Here is an 18,660-nt window from a genome sequence, read left to right on the forward strand (position 1 = left end):
CACAGTGTTTACTCTCCTGCGAGACGAGCGTTCATGACTAAAGAAAACTTTTCAGCCGAATTCTCCAAGAAAACATCTCCTGTCAAAAAAGGCCATTTATTAGAGGGTATGAATTTATTACTTCTATGTTTATGCACATTTCCTGTCTGCTGCCGTATTTCCATTCTCTAAACGTTCCCTCACAGAAGAGCCAGGATTGGAACGAACCCTCAGTGCCGATCACCAACAGGAAGGTAACCGCTGATGTCTTGCACTGATCTTCCTGTTTCTGTTATCTCAGTGTGTTGCAGTGATGCTGTGGTTTGTTCTACTGTAGGCTGTGTGTTACTGAACCTGCTGCTGCAGCGGCCGCTGGATCCGAGCGCTTTGGGTCTGTGTCACCTGCTGTCCATCAGTCCTGACACTCTGCCGAACATCCTGTCTCCGCTCGGATACGTCAGCCTGTAAGCCACTGGGAGGAGCATCCTAATTAAACACATCACACTTCTGACTGTATTTGTGCGTGTCCTGAAACATGAGAAACCTACTGTAAACATGGGCTTCCATTACATGTAACTGTTTGTTTTGGGAAATCGTTGGCCCACTTTTACAACATTCATCATACAATGCTGTAAGGATGGAAACTTCCATTGCATCATCTGTTTAGTGGTATTTTCCAGTGGAACGTTTGAACTATGTCAACTTTTTAAACGCTGATCAAATATACTTTTAAGTCACATGAGCATAGATGCATACGGTTCATTAGCAAAGCCATACAGAACACGTCACTTTACAGCTTCACGTTCATTTCAGACTTTTTTTTTTTTTTTTTAATTAAAGAATAGTTTTTAAAAGACATTTTACATCATGACATTTGCTGATTTTTATATTACTATTAACATAATTATTATTATTATGAAAATAATTATATTATTTATTATTAAAATTGTATTTGTAGTATGTACTAATTAAATTAAATAGTACAGAATACTGTACTGATAACAGTAACTATTATTATTATTATTATTATTGCTAGTAGTAGTCAGCAGTCGTTTTTACATCATATTTGCTTTATGCATTTTTAAACATTAAAATATTATTTGTTTTATTTTATTTATTATTAAACTAAATAGAATATTAACAATAATTCTTATTAATGATAATATTTAAGATCATATTTACTTTTTCGTTTTTAAAATATTAAAATAGTATGATTTGTTGTATTTTATTATCAAATTAAATAATAACTATTATAATATATATTGATCATTTTTACGTCATGACATGCATTTATTAAAACTTTATTAAAATTGTATTTTATTATTTAAGTTAAATATAGAATATTATATTAATTACAATAACTATTATTATTATTGCTAGTAGTAGCAGTATTAATTTTTACATCATGACGTTTGAAATATTACTTTTGAATTTATTAAAGTATTATTTGTTATTTTATTATTTATTACATTAAATATTATAAATAATGTACTAATACTAATAATAAATTATTCATTTCTGAAAGTAAAACAACAACAACAGGAAGGCCTTAAAATATAGGGGAACATACAAGAAATCTTAAATTAGCAGATTTTCAGGCCTAGAAAACTTGTGGCAATTACATTTTTATTGTATCTTTAAATATCTGCTTGAAAAGGTTGGACTGTAGTGAATTTCTTTCTTCTTCCCTCTTTCTTCAGGGGATCTTTGGCAACTTCCAGCTCGTCCTCCACAGAATTCAGATCGCTTCACCGTCCTCGAGCTCGATTCCATCAGCTGCAGAGTCTGGCTACGTCTGCTCTGACCGCATTAGCTCTCCATCACTCCGATAGTGTCCCACATAACCCAGACGCTGCTCTCCAAACCGCCCAGCGCTCCTGTCCGGCCGCGACACACTTCCTGCCCCTGCTCAGCTTCCACATCAGCACGTACTGCCAGTCGCTGGAGAGCTCAATGAAGGCCTCGCTCCACGGCAGCTCACTGTCGGGATCGTCTGACTCCAGCCTGGCCTCGAGTCTGGAGGAGTCTCTCAGCGGACAGGAGGAGTTCGCCCTGGCCGCCATGAAAGCGCTCGGTCATATAGTGTGCTACAGCAGCGAGGCTCTGGAGGGGGTTTTGTGCCATAAGGAGGATGTGAACCGGCCGCAGGGTTCGAAAAATCTCCTCAGCGCCTCTGAACATCTGAACGGGGACACGCAGACACAGCTGCCTCTTCTCAGGAGGATCCTACAGCTGGCAGATCCGGCCTTCATTACTGCCGCTGGCCAGAGGCAGGCGCTAGTGAGCGCTAGTTTGAAGACGCTTAGTTTGCTGGCCAAGAGAGCGCAGGACAACCAGCTCATGAGGTTTAGTATCCTTCATATACTGTTATAGTTTTTGTTCCTATTTTGAATTAGATTTTATTTTTATGTTTTCTGTTTGAAATTAAATTTTAGTTAAAGTTTTAGTAATGTTGTTTTGGTTTTGTTTTTTTGTCATTTTTATTAGTTATTTTTCTGTGTAGTTTTTATTTATTATTATTATTATTATATATTATATTTTATATTTTATTTACTATTTATTAGTTTTAGTTTATTTCGTTTTTGGACTGCTTAAAATTAAACTAAACAAAAATGAGAAATATTGGCAACTAGCTAAAATAAAAATTTATTTTTTAAGATTTTATATTATTTCAATTAATACTTATATTAAGTAACAAAAGTTTTTTATTGTTTCCATTTTAGTTTACTATAATAACCCTGTTAAGTGCCCATGTGAGTGTCATCTATCCATCCATCTAATTATCTATCTATCTATCTATCTATCTATCTATTCATCCATCCATCCATCCATCCATCCATCCATTTGTGGAACATAAAAAGCAAAACATGGTTTGCACTGGGCCATTTTATGACAATTTCATTATTACAGTACCTCTTTTCTTGGAACCTGTGATCCTTTTTTTGTTTCTTTTTTAGGATTTTTTGATTAATATAACGTTTGAAAGAACATAATTTATTTAAAATAGAAATCTTTTCTAAAAATGCAGTACTTTAATATCACTTTTTATCAATCTTTGCTGAATAAAAGTATTGATTTCTTTAAAAAAATTAACAACAAAAAAAAGACTGACCCCAAACATTTGACCATCTATCATCTATCTATCTATCTATCATCTGTGTATCTATCTATCTCTCATCTGTCTGTCTGTCTATCTATATCTATCATCTGTGTATCTATCTATCTATCTATCTATCTATCATCTGTGTATCTATCCATCTATCATCTGTCTATCTGTCTATCTATCCATATATCTATCATATGTGTATCTATCCATCTATCATCTGTCTATCTATCTATCTATCCATCTATCATCTGTCTATCTATCTATCTATCTATGTATCTATCTATCTATCATCTGTGTATCTATCTATCTATCATCTGTGTATCTATCTATCTATCATCTGTGTATCTATCCATCTATCATCTGTCTATCTATCTATCTATCTATGTATCTATCTATCTATCATCTGTGTATCTATCCATCTATCCATCTATCTATCTATCTATCTATCTATCTATCTATCTGTGTATCTATCTATTTATCTGTCTATCTATCATCTGTGTATATCCATCTATCATCTGTCTATCTATCTATCTATATCTATCTATCATCTGTGTATCTATCTATTTATCTGTCTATCTATCATCTGTGTATATCCATCTATCATCTGTCTATCTATCTATCTATATCTATCTATCATCTGTGTATCTATCCATCTATCATCTATCCATCTATCTATCTATCATCTGTGTATCTATCCATCTATCATCTGTCTATCTATCTCTATCTATCTATCTATCTATCATCTATCTATCATCTGTGTATCTATCCATCTATCATCTATCTATCTATCTATCATCTGTGTATCTATCCATCTATCATCTGTCTATCTATCTATCATCTGTGTATCTATCTATCTATCATCTGTCTATCTATCTATCTATCTATCGGTCTTATCTATCATCTGTGTATCTGTCTGTCTATCTATCTATCTATCTATCTATCTGTCTTATCTGTCTGTCTGTCCATCCATCTATCTAAAAACAAAATATCCAATGAGAAATAATGTATAATAGCACTAGATTTTATTTCAATTATTTGGTTTTGGATTGAATTGGCTCCTACAATGCAGCGTTCTCAACATCTGTCCATTTTTATTATGACTAATAAAATTTGTCACAATTTGTACCATCTTGATTATTTGCCTAGACGGCGTAATATTAGACAGAATTAGATTAAATATAAATGGAATAGTTTTTTTATGTAAAACTGGATGCTCGCCAAATTAAATGTGCAACGTAGTGAGGTCGTGTGACTTAATGTAGCATCCTACTCTTTGAAGTGTTACATACTATATACTGTATTCATGTTGCATACTGTATTCTATTTCACATGATATTTTGAAAAACAGAAGGAAGAACAACAGTTTTAGAACACATCTGTCAGCTGCATACATCATTGAGGCTGCCTTATTTCCGAAAAATAACTATTAAATTCCAAAGTAAGAAAGAAATCACAGTCATTTACGCCTCAAAAAGGAATAACAGTTAATTTTATAATGATTACTTCAGAAATTAGACATCCTCAATGTTGTATGAGACCAGCAGAGGGACAGCTAGTATATACTATGTAATATGTAGTACAGTAGTTAGTATTCCATTTCAAACAATTTATTATTATTATTATAGTCATTTATTTTTAATTTATTTATTTTTAAATATTATTTTACTAAATAGTAATAATCTGTCTCATTTCTCAAATGTAGACTCCAGGTGGTGATGTCAAGTCAAGTGTTGTCTAAATGTCTGACTCTGGAGACGTCCTACAGAATTGTCCATCTGTCTGTGAGATTTCTGTCGTTTATCATCTATAATGAAGAGATGGCCACTAAACTCTGCTCACATGAATGTAAGTGTCCTCTAGTGCTCCATTAAGTGTCTTGTGTTGCCGTGATTTAACACAAACCCTCCCTCTTTCCTTAGATCCATGTCCTTTTCTTAAAATGTTCCAGTACGTCACCTCTAGACCGGATAAATCTGCTTCTGAGGATGTATGGACTCGTTTAGAACTAGAGGTAATTATCTTGTATTATTTCATTTGCAATGTATTACTTCCATAGAAGTGGTATTAAAAATCGAATTCCTTTGTCAACAGGTCATCCGGTTATTAACCAAACTGTTCACACAGAAGACAGGAACATGGGCGGTTTTGTGTGAAGCATCCTGCCAGTGTATTAATGAGGTATGATTCAGACATTTCCCTTCAAAATCTGTTCGTTTTGAAGTAAAACCACCAAAAATATCATTTATTTTTAGCAAATAATAAAACAAAAAAAAACAAGAGAAACACAATGGGAAATTTTTATTGTTTATAGGACATTCAAAACAATTGAAAGAAAACATTGCTACTGAAATCTCTGGTACTGACCACACAATAAATATTTTCCTCCTCAGGTGGTGCGGACAGTTGTTATGCTTTTACACAGACAATGGCTGAAAACAAAAGGCAGAGGAAGTCAAACAGTGGGTAATCGGAGCTGGACGAGTCCTGGATTGCAGGTACTGCGAGAAGCTTTGATGTTACTGCACTGGCTGCTGTTGAAGGACTCGTCTTTTTCCGAACACTGTCTGGACGTCCTGCACATGTACGATCAGGTCATTCCCGCCATCAGAGACACGTTCCGTCTGGTCCCAGATCTGTCTGAGAGCGAAGGTGGGTTCGTGTCTCTACATTTGATTATAGTAATTGATGCCAACGGCATTTTGATTAGCTTGAACAGTTGTTATAGCACATTTAACATCCTTTATATAACACATTTTTCTTGAAATTAGTCCATTGCAGTGCATTAAAATGCATTATATCGTCATAGAACTGGCTCTGGAGGAGATCTGCAGATCTGAAACGGAGTACGTTGAAGACATGGATATGGAAACGGGGTCATAATGATCAAACACAAAGTCATGTTTTGTAATAAACGGTTTTTAGTGTTTATCTTGCTATTTTCCCCTCAGAAACATTGTGTTCGTCTTGTCTCCTCAGATTTTTGTTATTCTTTTAAAAACTGAGCACCGATGATCCGAATTAAATAATTAATTCTATATCACCTGTGCCATTTTCATTCTTTTTGTATTACTGAATATAGACTTCCATTGTAAGTGCGTTACTGTAGAAAAGTTTCTTTTTTTAGATTTTATAAACCGAAAGTGGAAATTATTTTCTGTGTAATCAACAGAACGTGACAAATGCTGTAAACAGAGTAATATTTGACCAGTTTCATTAATAATTGTGTGGATTAATGCTGTGCGGAAATGGATACTCATGAACTGTACTTATTTGCATGGCTATTCACTCAAAAAAATAGTTACGCGGACATGTATTTTGATTTTAGGTAAAATAATTTTATAATTTCACCTGTGTATTATCCTAAAACAAAACAAACAAAAACGAATTTTAATGTACAAAACAACCGGCATAGCAACAAGACAAATACTACAATAATATTACAGTAATATTAAGAGCAAAGTCATCTGAGGTAAGTTACACTACAGTTGATAACTAAGCGCCAAAATGTGTTTGTATTTAAAGGCAAGGCAAGTTTATTTATATAGAACATTTCATCCATGATGGTAATTCAAAGTGCTTTACATAAAAGGAAGTAAAATAATTATAAAACAATCACAACAATAAAAACAAGGAATTTAAAACTTAAAATTATTTAAAAATTCATTTAAAATGAATGAAAACCGTTAAGAATAGAAAATGATTATACTTAAAATACAGTGCAGTCAGTTCGGCCGTAGCACAGTGCTCATTCAATAAATGCACAGTTAAACATGTGTTTTGAGTCTAGCTTTAAATCTGGATATCGTTATAGCACATCTGATCTCTTCTGGAAGCTGGTTCCGCTCATTCAATAAATGCACAGTTAAACAGATGTGTTTTGAGTCTAGATTTAAATCTGGATATCATTATAGCACATCTGATCTCTTCTGGAAGCTGGTTCCAGCTGCGGGCGGCAAAATAGCTAAAAGCGGACTGTTTTGTGTGAACCCTTGGTATTTCTAACTGACTCGATCCTAATGACTGTGAATTTGGTGATTTGGTTCCTTCTCGTTATTTGACTTAGTTGGTGCATATACAGGCTAAATAAGAGCGGTGTCAGAATTGAGCCTTGTGGGACTCCGCATGTCATGGATGTCCACTTAGACTTATGCTCTCCTATACTCACATAATAACCTCTCCCTTCTAGGTATGACCTGAACCATTTGAGGACCATCCCAGAAAGCCTGACCCAGTTTTCCAGTCTCTCTAAAAGTGTTATGATCGACCGTGTCAAACGCAGCACTGAGATCTAGTAGTACCAGCACTGATATTTTGTCAGAATCAGAATTTAAGCGAATATCATTTATTATCTTTATGAGCGCCGTCTCTGTGCTGTGATGCGGTCAGAAACCAGATTGAAAATTGTCCAGGTATCCATTTGAGTTTAAGTAGTAGTTCAGCTGATTTAAAAACAACCTTATCAATAATCTTGCCTATAAAAGGAAGATTTGATATCGGGCGATAGTTGCTCAATATGGTGTTATCAAGATTGCTCTTTTTCAGGAGGGCCTTTACAACTGCAGTTTTCAGGGAGTTTGAAAAACGACTGCAAGGCTGCAGAGTGATAATACAGACTTGAATGTAGCACCGGCTTCAGCAAAGACCTTGAAAGGGACTTTGGTTTCAGTTCAGGGGACTGATTAACAGCATTGCTATTGATGGCAAATATTAGGAAATGGCTGAATCCTACTATTGACCAGTCAGAATCATCAAGAGCGCTGCGTAGTAAAATAAGGTAATGAATTTACGAATGTGGATTCAAGATGCTAAATGGAGCGTCGTGTACTTTCCCAAGATGACCAAAGTATCTTGAAGCATATGTGTACAGTTTTTAATTAGAATTAGTCAGTATGCTCACTTCTTGTAGTCCCTTTAACTTCCTCGGTGTAGGTGAACAAATGTTCTGCCTAAAATATGTGAAATGAGAATGTCTGACCATGTTTAACAGAGATTCCAGCACAATTTCTTTTTATTTGCGGTTGCAAACATGGAGATGCTTGAATACATAAACATTTAAACCTAAAACACTGATCAGTTTTAACATACAATACAGTTAATAAACCAAGAACATCTCAAAAATGTGACCTGACACACCCAATAAGAATCTGTGCAAGATTGTACAGAGAGGGATTGATAACATATGACCTAACTTCATAACATGGAAGAGCATGTCGCAGCATTTTCCAGAGAACCAAACAAAGCAGCCAAACATCTTACTATTTCACCCTCTTTCTGACCTTGAGTGGCTTTTAATGTTTAAAAATGAGTGTTTCACATTATTTATAGTCATTTGTCTTCCAGTCAGGACCGAATTATGGCCATTCTTTCTCACACAGCAATATTCAAATGCTTTTCAGACCCTCAAGGATAGAGTTCACAAGGGAAACATATAAAACGTGTTGACGACGCCTCCATAAACATGGAATTTCAACAACATCCAAAAGCCAAATTCCATAAAATTATCCGAACACACGGTGGGAACGTTGTGTTTAAGGTGTCCACATGTAATTTGCTGCATAAGCTGCATTAAATAAGGCATATTCTGGATCTCTGAGCATGAGGACACTGTTACAAACATTAACAAATTCATAAACCTGAATGCTACGTGAATCGTGAAAACATCTAAACAGCATGCTGGCGTTGTTCAAATGCACCAACTGATAAAAGTATCGACGTTTTGTGCAAATTCCCAGGATAAAATAAAGCTGGCGATATTTAAGGCGTTTAACAGCATTTCAAGATGAAACGTGTTGTCAGTTCTGAGGCTGGTAAAACATATTCCCTTTTGCTTAGTGGACAAAAACAAACAAAACGAAAACATATGGCTTGGAGTCACGCACAATGGTTGGAGTACATCAAAATATATTTATATAAAATCAAGTGTAAAGAAAACGATGCTGGCAGACAAGCGCACAATGATAGCGAACGCTGATTTTTTTCATTCCCAACCCGATTGGAGGATGCGGTCCACAGTAGATGTACATTGCGCATTTGTAGGATAAGACTACGTAACCATCAACAATCCAGGTTGTGGTTTAGTAGCCGGTCTTTGGTGGCTCCACGTAGGCGGGGTTGTAAGCCGGTTGAGTCGAGCTGTAGTCTGTTGGTGGGGGTGGGTGAGCGAAGCCGGGCTGAACTGGTGGTTGTATGGGGTACGCGGCCTGCCCGCCGTCATACGCAGCCTGGCTGTAGGGAACAGGATATCCTGGGCCTCCTGGAAACACATGCAGAATTACAGCTTCTCTACGAGTCAATGAAACCTCTATCCAACACTTGCCCTATTTTTCGATTTCAATGTAGAGCGAAACTTTCAGATGAAAACCATGCAATTTTTTTTTATTCTAGCAAGCAAATTGAACCCTAAATCAGTTAGACTTAGACTTGGTATTTTAATGCCACCATTCAAAAGTTTTGGGTTTTAAGAAATTAATACTTTTATTCAGCAAGGATCCATTAAATTTATCAAAAGTAACAGTAAAATCATTTATAATGTTACAAAAGATTTGTATTATTTCAAATAAATGCTGATCTTTTAAACTTTCTATTTATCAAAGAATCCCGACAAAAAAAATCTCAGTTTCACAAAAATATTAATTATTGATTATAATTATTGATAATTGATTAATTATTAATAGTATTGTTTTCAACATTAATATTAATAAGAAATGTTATTTAAAGCAGTAAATCATCATATTAGAATGATTTCTGAAGGATCATGTGACACTAAGGCTGAAAATTCAGCTTTGATCACAGGAATAAATTACATTTATTTAAAATACAATAAAACAGAAAACAGCTCTTTTAAATTGCAATAATATTTCACAATATTACTGTTTTTACTGTATTTTTGATTAAGTAAATGCAGCCTTGGCGAGCATAAGACACTTCTTTCAAACACAACAAAAAATCTTACCAACCCCAAACTTTAGTGTACAAAACTGCAACGAAATGGTTTAAAAAAAAATGTTTCCATTTCAACCAGCCATTGTAGGCAAATACTGTAGATTAAAAATGTTTAATGCAAGAACTAAAAGTAAAAAGTTTGTTAAAGGGCACCTATTATGCAAAATTCACTTTTACATGTTGTTTGAACATAAATGTGTGTTGGCAGTGTGTGTACACAACCACCCTATAATGATAAAAATCCATCCGCAACTTTTTTCTTAATCCCCATAAATCATAAGCAGTGTCTCCGAGCTTCCCGATCACAGAGAGAGCACACAGACTTTTCAGTGCTTCAGATCTTATCAGTGAGGGAAAGTGATGACAGATGTGGGAGATAATAATGCCACCAATTTAAAGGCAAAGTATGGTATAGTAACAGTTGATGCAAGATTTATGGACACACATTTTTATAAGAAAAATTTTATTTTTAAACAATTTAATGTTGTAGAATTAATGACAATTTGGGGCTTTTATAAATAAAATGAACATCACATTTTACCAGCCCCGCCCACGATTGTTGACAGACACTGCCGTATTAGCAGAGACCCCGCCCTGAGTGAGCCGCACACCATCTTTGGGGCTTTTATAAATAAAATGAACATCACATTTTACCAGCCCCGCCCACGATTGTTGACAGACACTGCCGTATTAGCAGAGACCCCGCCCTGAGTGAGCCGCACACCATCTACCATGTTTATCTTCAGCTAGAGCATTTAAAAGCAGCATTCATGTAAGAAATGTCGTCTAATTACAGCGATAGACGTTGTTCATTCCAGAGCAGTGCGTGATTTTCTGCTTTTATTTTATTGTTTGGGTCATATTAACAGCGTAGACAGCACTATAGGTACTGTATATTACGCTGCTGTCACTTAATACATAGATCTAAATTAGTGCTGGGCGGTATACCGGTTCATACCGAATACCGGTGTTTATTTTTGCTATATGAATTTTTAAAAATACCGCAATACCGGTGTATGTCGCTTAAACAACGTTCGGAACGCAACACTGTTTGAAAGGGTTCCCTTTTCACTGTTGCACTGTGGTGAGCGCACAGCTGTATGTGTTACCAAGCATGAAAGTTCCGAAACTGAAGCTGTAGAACTAATAGAATGTGATGACACAGAAGAACTCATCCACAATCCACATTGACCGCCATAAATATCCACCGCCCCCTGCCATCAGCTCCCGCGTCTCACACACACGAGCGCGACTTTAGCACTAGATTTAGCAACTTTCAGACCCTATTAGCGGCTTTTTTCCATAGAATATTCATACTGACAAACCTAGCGACTTTTTGGTTAGACTCATACCTCCCAGCACTAGATCTAATATAAAAATGTGATTTCTTTCCCAGCTGTTTACGTTCACAGACATAACCGACTGTGTTTTTGTAACTTGTGTGAAAGAGAACTTAGTTTAGTACTCACATGTGAGTGAAAGCCATGTTCTCTGTATGTGCTTCGGATGTGTGCGCTCAGAAAACCGTATATATCAGAAGTTTAAACTAATATGGTTTAAAACGCATGATTTCAGCATTTTTGGTTAGACTCATACCTCCCAGCACTAGATCTAATATAAAAATGTGATTTCTTTCCCAGCTGTTTACGTTCACAGACATAACCGACTGTGTTTTTGTAACTTGTGTGAAAGAGAACTTAGTTTAGTACTCACATGTGAGTGAAAGCCATGTTCTCTGTACGTGCTTCGGATGTGTGCGCTCAGAAAACCGTATATATCAGAAGTTTAAACTAATGTGTCTAAAACGCATGATTTCTGCGTGATTTACATGATAATCAAAGCCAAACAGATGTTTTTTGTCAGAGATCTGAGATACCAGCTGGAAAAGGGGGCAGGGAGCAGCAGCTCATTTGCATTTAAAGAGACATGCACTAAGGCTACGTTTACACGACAACGGTGTAGTCAAAAACGGAAAAGTTTTTCCCTTGCGTTTTTAAAAAGAGCAGCATCAACAGTACCATGTACTCCGCCATTGTTGTGTATGTTTGTTCGCGCTTGCCTTTAAAATCGACACATACTGCGCATGTTTACATACCTAACACGTACTATGCATGCGCATGACGTCACCGTTTTCAAAGATTCCCGTATTGGGTGTTTACACAGAAACGATAATGGTGCTATTATCAAAAACTTGCACTTTGAAACCCGTTTTCAGTCCCCAAAACGCCGTTGTCGTGTAAACAAGGTGCACTGTCACGTTTTCAGAGATTCCCGTATTGGGTGTTTACACAGAAACGATAATGGTGCTATTATCAAAAACTTGCACTTTGAAACCCGTTTTCAGTCCCCAAAACGCCGTTGTCGTGTAAACAAACAGTCAAAACGCATGAAGTTTCCCGTTTTTGGCTGAAAACGTTGTCGTGTAAATGGCCCCTAAAACAGCGCGTTTCTGCTTCCACTCAAAATAGGCATTGTGCAGTGCAGGGGGACGTGAGGAACAGGATTAAGAACCTCTGCTTTAGAACATCGATTTTGAAACTTGTGAGTCCATTAGAATTGTTAGAAGACAGAATCGCGATTCATATATGAATACATTTTTCCGTGCACCCCTAGTTTTGACGGCATGGCAGCAACTTCTCTAAAGCAGCGCAACATGGCCTGCCCCCTTTGTTGCGTGTTCCTGGGGACATGTTTATGTAAATGTCTGGGTTTGTGATGTCACAAACCTGGGAAGTAGCTTGTTGTAGTCCCTAAGAGCTGTTTTTGTAGGCATTAAACTGCCTTAATTTTAAAAGACGATATCAATCTTTGTATTGAACTTTCAGCACCGCAACTTTGCAGATATTGTTTATGCTCAAACAGCAACATTACACACTAACTAAAGTAAAAAAAAAGTGAAATCACAATCAACCACCCCTTTAATAAATCAAAAGTGCCACAAGCAACATTTTTCAGTGACAACGCAAAATGAATCACTGTGAATTGATTCACTGAAACATTCTGAATTCAAAGTAGGGCTGCACGATAAATCGCATGCGATATTTAACGCGCATCTTGTCAGAAATACGGGTCTGTAATCAGCAGTAAATCTCCATCACCTGCGGGCTTTCACTGCGCATTAAATATTGCATGTGATTTATCGTGCAGCCCTAATTCAAAGAATCGAATCAACTGTCTTAACAAGTATCATACTCATGATTCACAAGTCATGAGACATGAGACTAAACTACAAAATGACACATTATTGCCAAATAAAAACTTGCAACATTCACAGCATTTACAGCAAAATCATCATTAATTTTTGTATATATTACCCAGCTGACTGAACTTTCTGTTGTGCAAGGTCGTATTATCTTACTGGTCTCCCGATATGGGGGTGGTGGTCCCGCTGCATATGGCTGGCCCTGATATGGTCCCGTCGGCATGGGTTGTCCTCCATAAGCTGGTGTGCCGCCGTACCCGGCCTGAGACGGCATGGGCTGGTATGGCGGGTACTGACCTCCCTGAACAACAGGCTGCTGAGGGTACTGTGTGCTTACGACTGTAGTGGTCGTTGCTCCCATAACAGCTGTAGAAACAATCAAAGGCAAACGAACAAACAAACATGAATAATGAGTTGAGGTATTCACAGTCAATGCATAACATACATGCATATTATATAAAAGACACTGCTGATGTTTTAAAGGGGTCATATGATGCAATTTCACGTTTTCCTTTCTCTTTGGAGTGTTACAAGCTCTTGGTGCATAAAGAAGAAGATCTGTAATGTTGTAAAGACTAAACTACTGGTTTCAGGAACGCAGTAGGGTTGATGCAGCCATGTCAGGGAGACACAGACACTGTGTGTTTCAGTGCAAAAGCACTTTATTTGGCCTTCCAGAAGTAGATGCAATTAGGAATCATTAAGATTTATTTACAACAGAACAGCACAACCCAGATGTTCGAATTTGTGCAACGCATTTTATCACACACACACAAACGTTTTTTTTTTTTTTTAACCGAATAAAGAAGGGCAGCCAGATAATGTCTGCAACCACAATCACAGTTGTAGTTCCTTTTTGTCGCGGTTAAATGGTGAAATTTGAAATGCACTAGACTTCAACATCCATTTGTGATTTAATTATTAGAACTGGCTATATATAGAAGTGGATCAAAAAAGTTAATCAAAGTTGTCCTAAGACAAGAACACATTTTGAAAATAAAACCAATCCACCCGGTGAAGAAATGCTGTTCTGCAACCTCACATACAACCAACAACATATTTCCAGCCAGGGTTACTATAGTTAACTACAATGTTAAACAAACTAAAATACTTACCAATTATGAAAATAAAATAAAAACTTTGTTTTTATTTCAAAACATTTATTTTCAAAAATCTCATTTTTATTTAGTTTAACTTGATGTACTAAAATAACTAAAACTTAAATAAAAATGAATTAAAAACAATATTTTACAATTTTTTTTTTTTTAATCTAATACAAATGACAAACACTTTAAAATCAAAATGAAGAAAAAAAGTATAAAAATAAAAACTAATTCAAAATCTCAATGATCCAAAAATAACACTGCTTAAAAAATAAAACAAACAGGCTGACAATTTTGGCAGGTCAGTGAATTTAACAGTGAGTCTTTCATATGATGAACACACTTTTAAGAACTTCTTAAAGGGGTAGTGCACTCAAAAATGAATATTCTGTATTTTAGGTGCACTGTCACTTTAAGAAGGGTACTACATTGCTAGTTGCCAGAGTGAGAAGCCAAAACACTTCTTCCCCCTACGTAACTAAATGTTTAAAACAGACATTCTGAGGGTGAGATGCCAGCCGTCATGTAAGCATCTTGTGACACACAATAATTAACAGTGGCTGTTGGCACCGTAGGCCTCTTCCTGTAGCACATGTGCGCTTCCTCCCGTTTGTGGTTGCTGTGGACACAGTGAGTCAGACTGGGTGGGGAATCCCAGAATGCTCCAGCATTCAGTTTTTCCACTCTCAAAAGACACATTCCAGCATTTGTAGCATAGGCTACAAGCTCAGAGAAAGTGTAAACTTGTGGATTTTTTTTTTTTTTTAAACATTTCTGCCCTATTGTATACATGAAAACACACCTAGGTCACATTTTACAACAAAATTAAAAGAAATAAAATTAAGAAATTACTACATTTTGCATAAGTACATTTTCATTCTAATTTTTTTAAAATACATCCTTTTGACTTTTTTGTTTTTATAGTATACATGACTAATATAACAGACAATATTAGAGTTTTTTCTGTATTTTACATGGAAATAATGTCACAATTAACATGTTAGTGATGTATTTGGTAAGATTCAGTTTGAAAAACTGTCAAATATTTTTCATTGGCTTCACATTTAAACATGGAATATGACCGCCGTCCAATTATATCATGTCTCAAATTGAAAACATGAACAAGAATGGATACAATCTGCAATTGTAGACACTTACGTCTTGGTGTTCGGCACATTTTGTAGAGGCAGCAACAGGGGCAGACGCAGCAGATGATGAACATAATGATGAAGACCACAATCCCCGCTATGGTCACGCCGACAACGACAGACTTATGCTCATTGCTTTAGGCCAGATTATGAAAAAGACACATTAGAAACACACTTTATTGGTTCATATATGACCTAATCACAATCATATCAAATTTGCAGATGGATCTCCCTGAAAAATGTACATAATACTCTTTGGCACTATCAAAACATCCCGGCCATCGCAGCACTGGGACATTGACTCAACCAATGGCATCACAATCTATTTGTCCAGTCAAACAAAAATGGGGATTGTGTTTAGGAAGTCATTATTTTCAAAACCTAGTTTGGAGATGCTAGCGACACAGAAAGAGTAAGCAGCAGCTGGTGCACTCTTGTCAGTATGAAACTAGGAAATACATTTTTCTATCATGAGAGAAGTAAAACTGCTCACAAAAAACAGTCGTCTTGGTCATCCTCGGATAACGTCTTCATTGGATTGGAGCAGCAGTATCTGTTATCACACGTCCCACAACAGAATTGTAAAAACCCGCAGTCAACGGAGGGCTTCAGCACACCAGTGCTGGTAATGTAGCTTTTGCAGTCATTGTCGGCTAAACAGAAGCAAAAAGACAAGAAATAAATGACATTTTGGCCAAAAATATATTATAGGGGTTGTTAAACCACAAATTAAAATCTTGGTATCTTATTCTGTCAGGTCACCTAAACCCAAGTAGTTGGAATATGACTTGGAATATAGTCATTTAGATTATTTGAATGGTACTTTTATGGCTTTTTAGAGTTTGATAGTGTAAATAACTATCTGCTTTTCTTGTATGTAAATGAGCAGCACAGACTTTCTGGCAAACGTCTTCTTTTGTGTTTCACGCAAGAAAATAATAAGCATTGGAACAACATAACATTTATTAAGTAATTCCCGTGAGCTGTATTGCATCACTTGTTGTGAGCTGATTTTAGACCCTTTATGGTATGGGGAAATACATCACATTTCAGATGTTTTCAAATATACAGAAACTTCCTAAGACTTCATAATGATCAAACATTTCATATAGCCTCATGCAAAATTTGCATTGGATACTTAAACAGATTACAAACAATATCTGTATATTCACTACACTGGAAAAACTTGGTGTAGAAAAAAAAGTTAAATAAATAATTACAAACAAGCATACTGAATTACGTGTGAAATTTGTAAGTAGAAAGGCTGAAAAAAAAACATCACAAATGACACATAGAAAAGTCATGCTTTAGCACATAGCAAAAATACACAGAATACGTGCTAAAAACACGCACGTTTTGCCGTGCCAGCGCATTTCATGGCGTTTGTTTGTCAGGGCAGATCCAGCTGTATACTTAGCAGACATCGGTTTACCCGGACAAACCGTCAATAAGAACATGTTTGAACGCTAAGAGGCCGTTTCTTTAGGTATTTTAGACACTTACCGAATGTCGCCGTGAATAAAACCGCAGACAGGAGCAGAAGAACCGGGACGGTGGACGCCATAGCTCAGCTCTTTCACTTCAATAGCTTGTTCCTTGCGGATGTCGTAATTTGAGAAGACGCCTACAGCTCTCACGAGCCCTGCTTTAGGTAAAGGAAGGGAAAAAGCCCGGTTCTGCTTAATTTACATGTTTAACTGTTAACCACGAGACTGCTAAGCCTGTGACGTCTAAAAGGTAAACACGGGATAAAAGATGAATGTTTTCGAGTGTAAAATTATGAAACAACACGACACACAATAGACGACGTTGCACTCACAACAATGGGCATCAGTGGCTGAATAACGGACCGAAATTCTGTGGATCTCACAATCCATAAATGCCCCTCCCATATTGGAGCCTTTGTGGATAAAACGAAAACGAAAGTCTAATAATGCATTTTAAAACTAGGTCTGGCCATAAGCTGGTTTTGGAGACATGGTAGCTGGTTAACCAGCTAGAAACCAGCTACTCCAAAACAGCTACACTCTTAAAAATAAAGGTGCTTCACGATGCCATAGAAGAACCTTTTGGTCTAAATGGTTCCATAAAGAACCTTTAACATCTGAAGAACCTTTCAGTTTCACAAAAGGTTCTTTGTGGCGAAAGAAGGTTCTTCAGATTATAAAAAGGTAAGAAAGAAATGGTTCTTTAAAGAACCTTTGACTGAATGGTTCTTTGTGGAACCAAAAATGGTTCTTCTATGGCATCGCTTGAAGAACCTTTTGAAGCACCTTTATTTTTAAGAGTGTACTTGGGGCCTGTTTATTTTTGTTTCTTTACTTCACCGTCTATTTTCTTTATTGCAAATTTCAGAAGTAAAAGTACACACTGTTTGTATGCCAAACTTTAAGACTTTAATGATTTTAGTGATGAATTTCATGTGAAACCACCAGGAATAGCCCACTTCAGTCTCTAGTACACTTAAAGTCGGCATGAAATGAAAATTCACCCTATTAATTCTCAATTGTACGTTATTGTGAATGATTCATTGATGTATATTTACGTTTTCACTTTTTTACCTTGCAATTTTGAATTAAAATCTAATAACTGTATCTTCTAATCTGTCTATCAGATGCATACTTCAGAATCTTACCAGAAGTAGGTCAGGTACTTTGTAGATACTGTGAATTTGGACATACTAGTCTGTTCACATACTGTTTTTGGCCTATACTATATAGTAGGAAAGTATGCAATTTTGGATGCAGCCAATCACATTCAGATCTGCCTCCATCCAATCAACTACCAACTTTAAGCCTTTGGCTTAAAGGGGTCATATGACGTTGCTAAAAAAGAACATTATTTTGTGTATTTGGTGTAATAAAATGTGTTTATGCGGTTTAAGGTTAAAAAAACACATTATTTTCCACATACTGTACATTATTGTTTCTCCTCTATGCCCCGCCTTTCTGAAACGCGTCGATTTTTACAAAGCTCATCGGTCTGAAAAGCGAGGTGTGCTGTGATTGGCCAGCTATCCAGTGTGTTGTGATTGACCGAATACCTCAAGCATGTGACGGAAATGTTACACCCCTACCATATTGTGATGCCGTGTCCCGGTGTGACGAAACAAAACCAGTAAAACACATTACAAACAAGGCATTCGTTGCATCCAGTGGGGACATAATTACGGATTATAAT

The 18,660-nt window shown here is 36.3% G+C and overlaps 2 protein-coding genes across 6 annotated transcripts in view; one reads left to right on the forward strand and one right to left on the reverse strand.

The window, feature by feature from the left end:
- LOC107695618 (ATR-interacting protein-like) overlaps nt 1–6,066 on the forward strand; it is a 13,899-nt gene extending 7,833 nt beyond the window's left edge. For all 3 annotated transcript variants that reach the window (XM_016495621.1, XM_016495623.1, XM_016495622.1), the window contains exons 6-14: nt 6–106; nt 186–233; nt 317–443; nt 1,680–2,324; nt 4,788–4,930; nt 5,005–5,096; nt 5,177–5,263; nt 5,476–5,734; nt 5,892–6,066. In XM_016495621.1, the coding sequence (XP_016351107.1) occupies nt 6–106; nt 186–233; nt 317–443; nt 1,680–2,324; nt 4,788–4,930; nt 5,005–5,096; nt 5,177–5,263; nt 5,476–5,734; nt 5,892–5,965 (1,576 nt within the window). In that variant the 3' untranslated portion in view covers nt 5,966–6,066. The remainder of the gene's footprint in view (nt 1–5; nt 107–185; nt 234–316; nt 444–1,679; nt 2,325–4,787; nt 4,931–5,004; nt 5,097–5,176; nt 5,264–5,475; nt 5,735–5,891) is intronic.
- Nucleotides 6,067–8,064: 1,998 nt separating this feature from the next.
- On the reverse strand, nt 8,065–17,345 carry LOC107695620 (protein shisa-5-like). 3 transcript variants are annotated; one of them, XM_016495626.1, is made up of 6 exons: nt 17,279–17,345; nt 16,984–17,122; nt 15,974–16,133; nt 15,491–15,615; nt 13,386–13,595; nt 8,065–9,338 (listed from the first exon to the last, which is right to left on the reverse strand). In XM_016495626.1, exons 2-6 carry the CDS (start codon nt 17,042–17,044, stop codon nt 9,160–9,162), a joined length of 735 nt encoding a protein of 244 aa, XP_016351112.1. In that variant the 5' UTR covers nt 17,045–17,122; nt 17,279–17,345; the 3' UTR covers nt 8,065–9,159. The 3 variants fall into 3 exon arrangements, with proteins under 3 accessions (XP_016351112.1, XP_016351114.1, XP_016351113.1); XM_016495628.1 differs by having other exon boundaries at nt 17,300–17,332; XM_016495627.1 differs by having other exon boundaries at nt 16,984–17,125; nt 17,300–17,331.
- Between the last annotated feature and the right edge of the window lie 1,315 nt (nt 17,346–18,660).

The sequence above is a fragment of the Sinocyclocheilus anshuiensis genome, unplaced genomic scaffold (assembly GCF_001515605.1).
Source record: "Sinocyclocheilus anshuiensis isolate Anshui unplaced genomic scaffold, SAMN03320099.WGS_v1.1 scaffold706, whole genome shotgun sequence".
Classification (NCBI taxonomy): Eukaryota; Metazoa; Chordata; class Actinopteri; order Cypriniformes; family Cyprinidae; genus Sinocyclocheilus; species Sinocyclocheilus anshuiensis.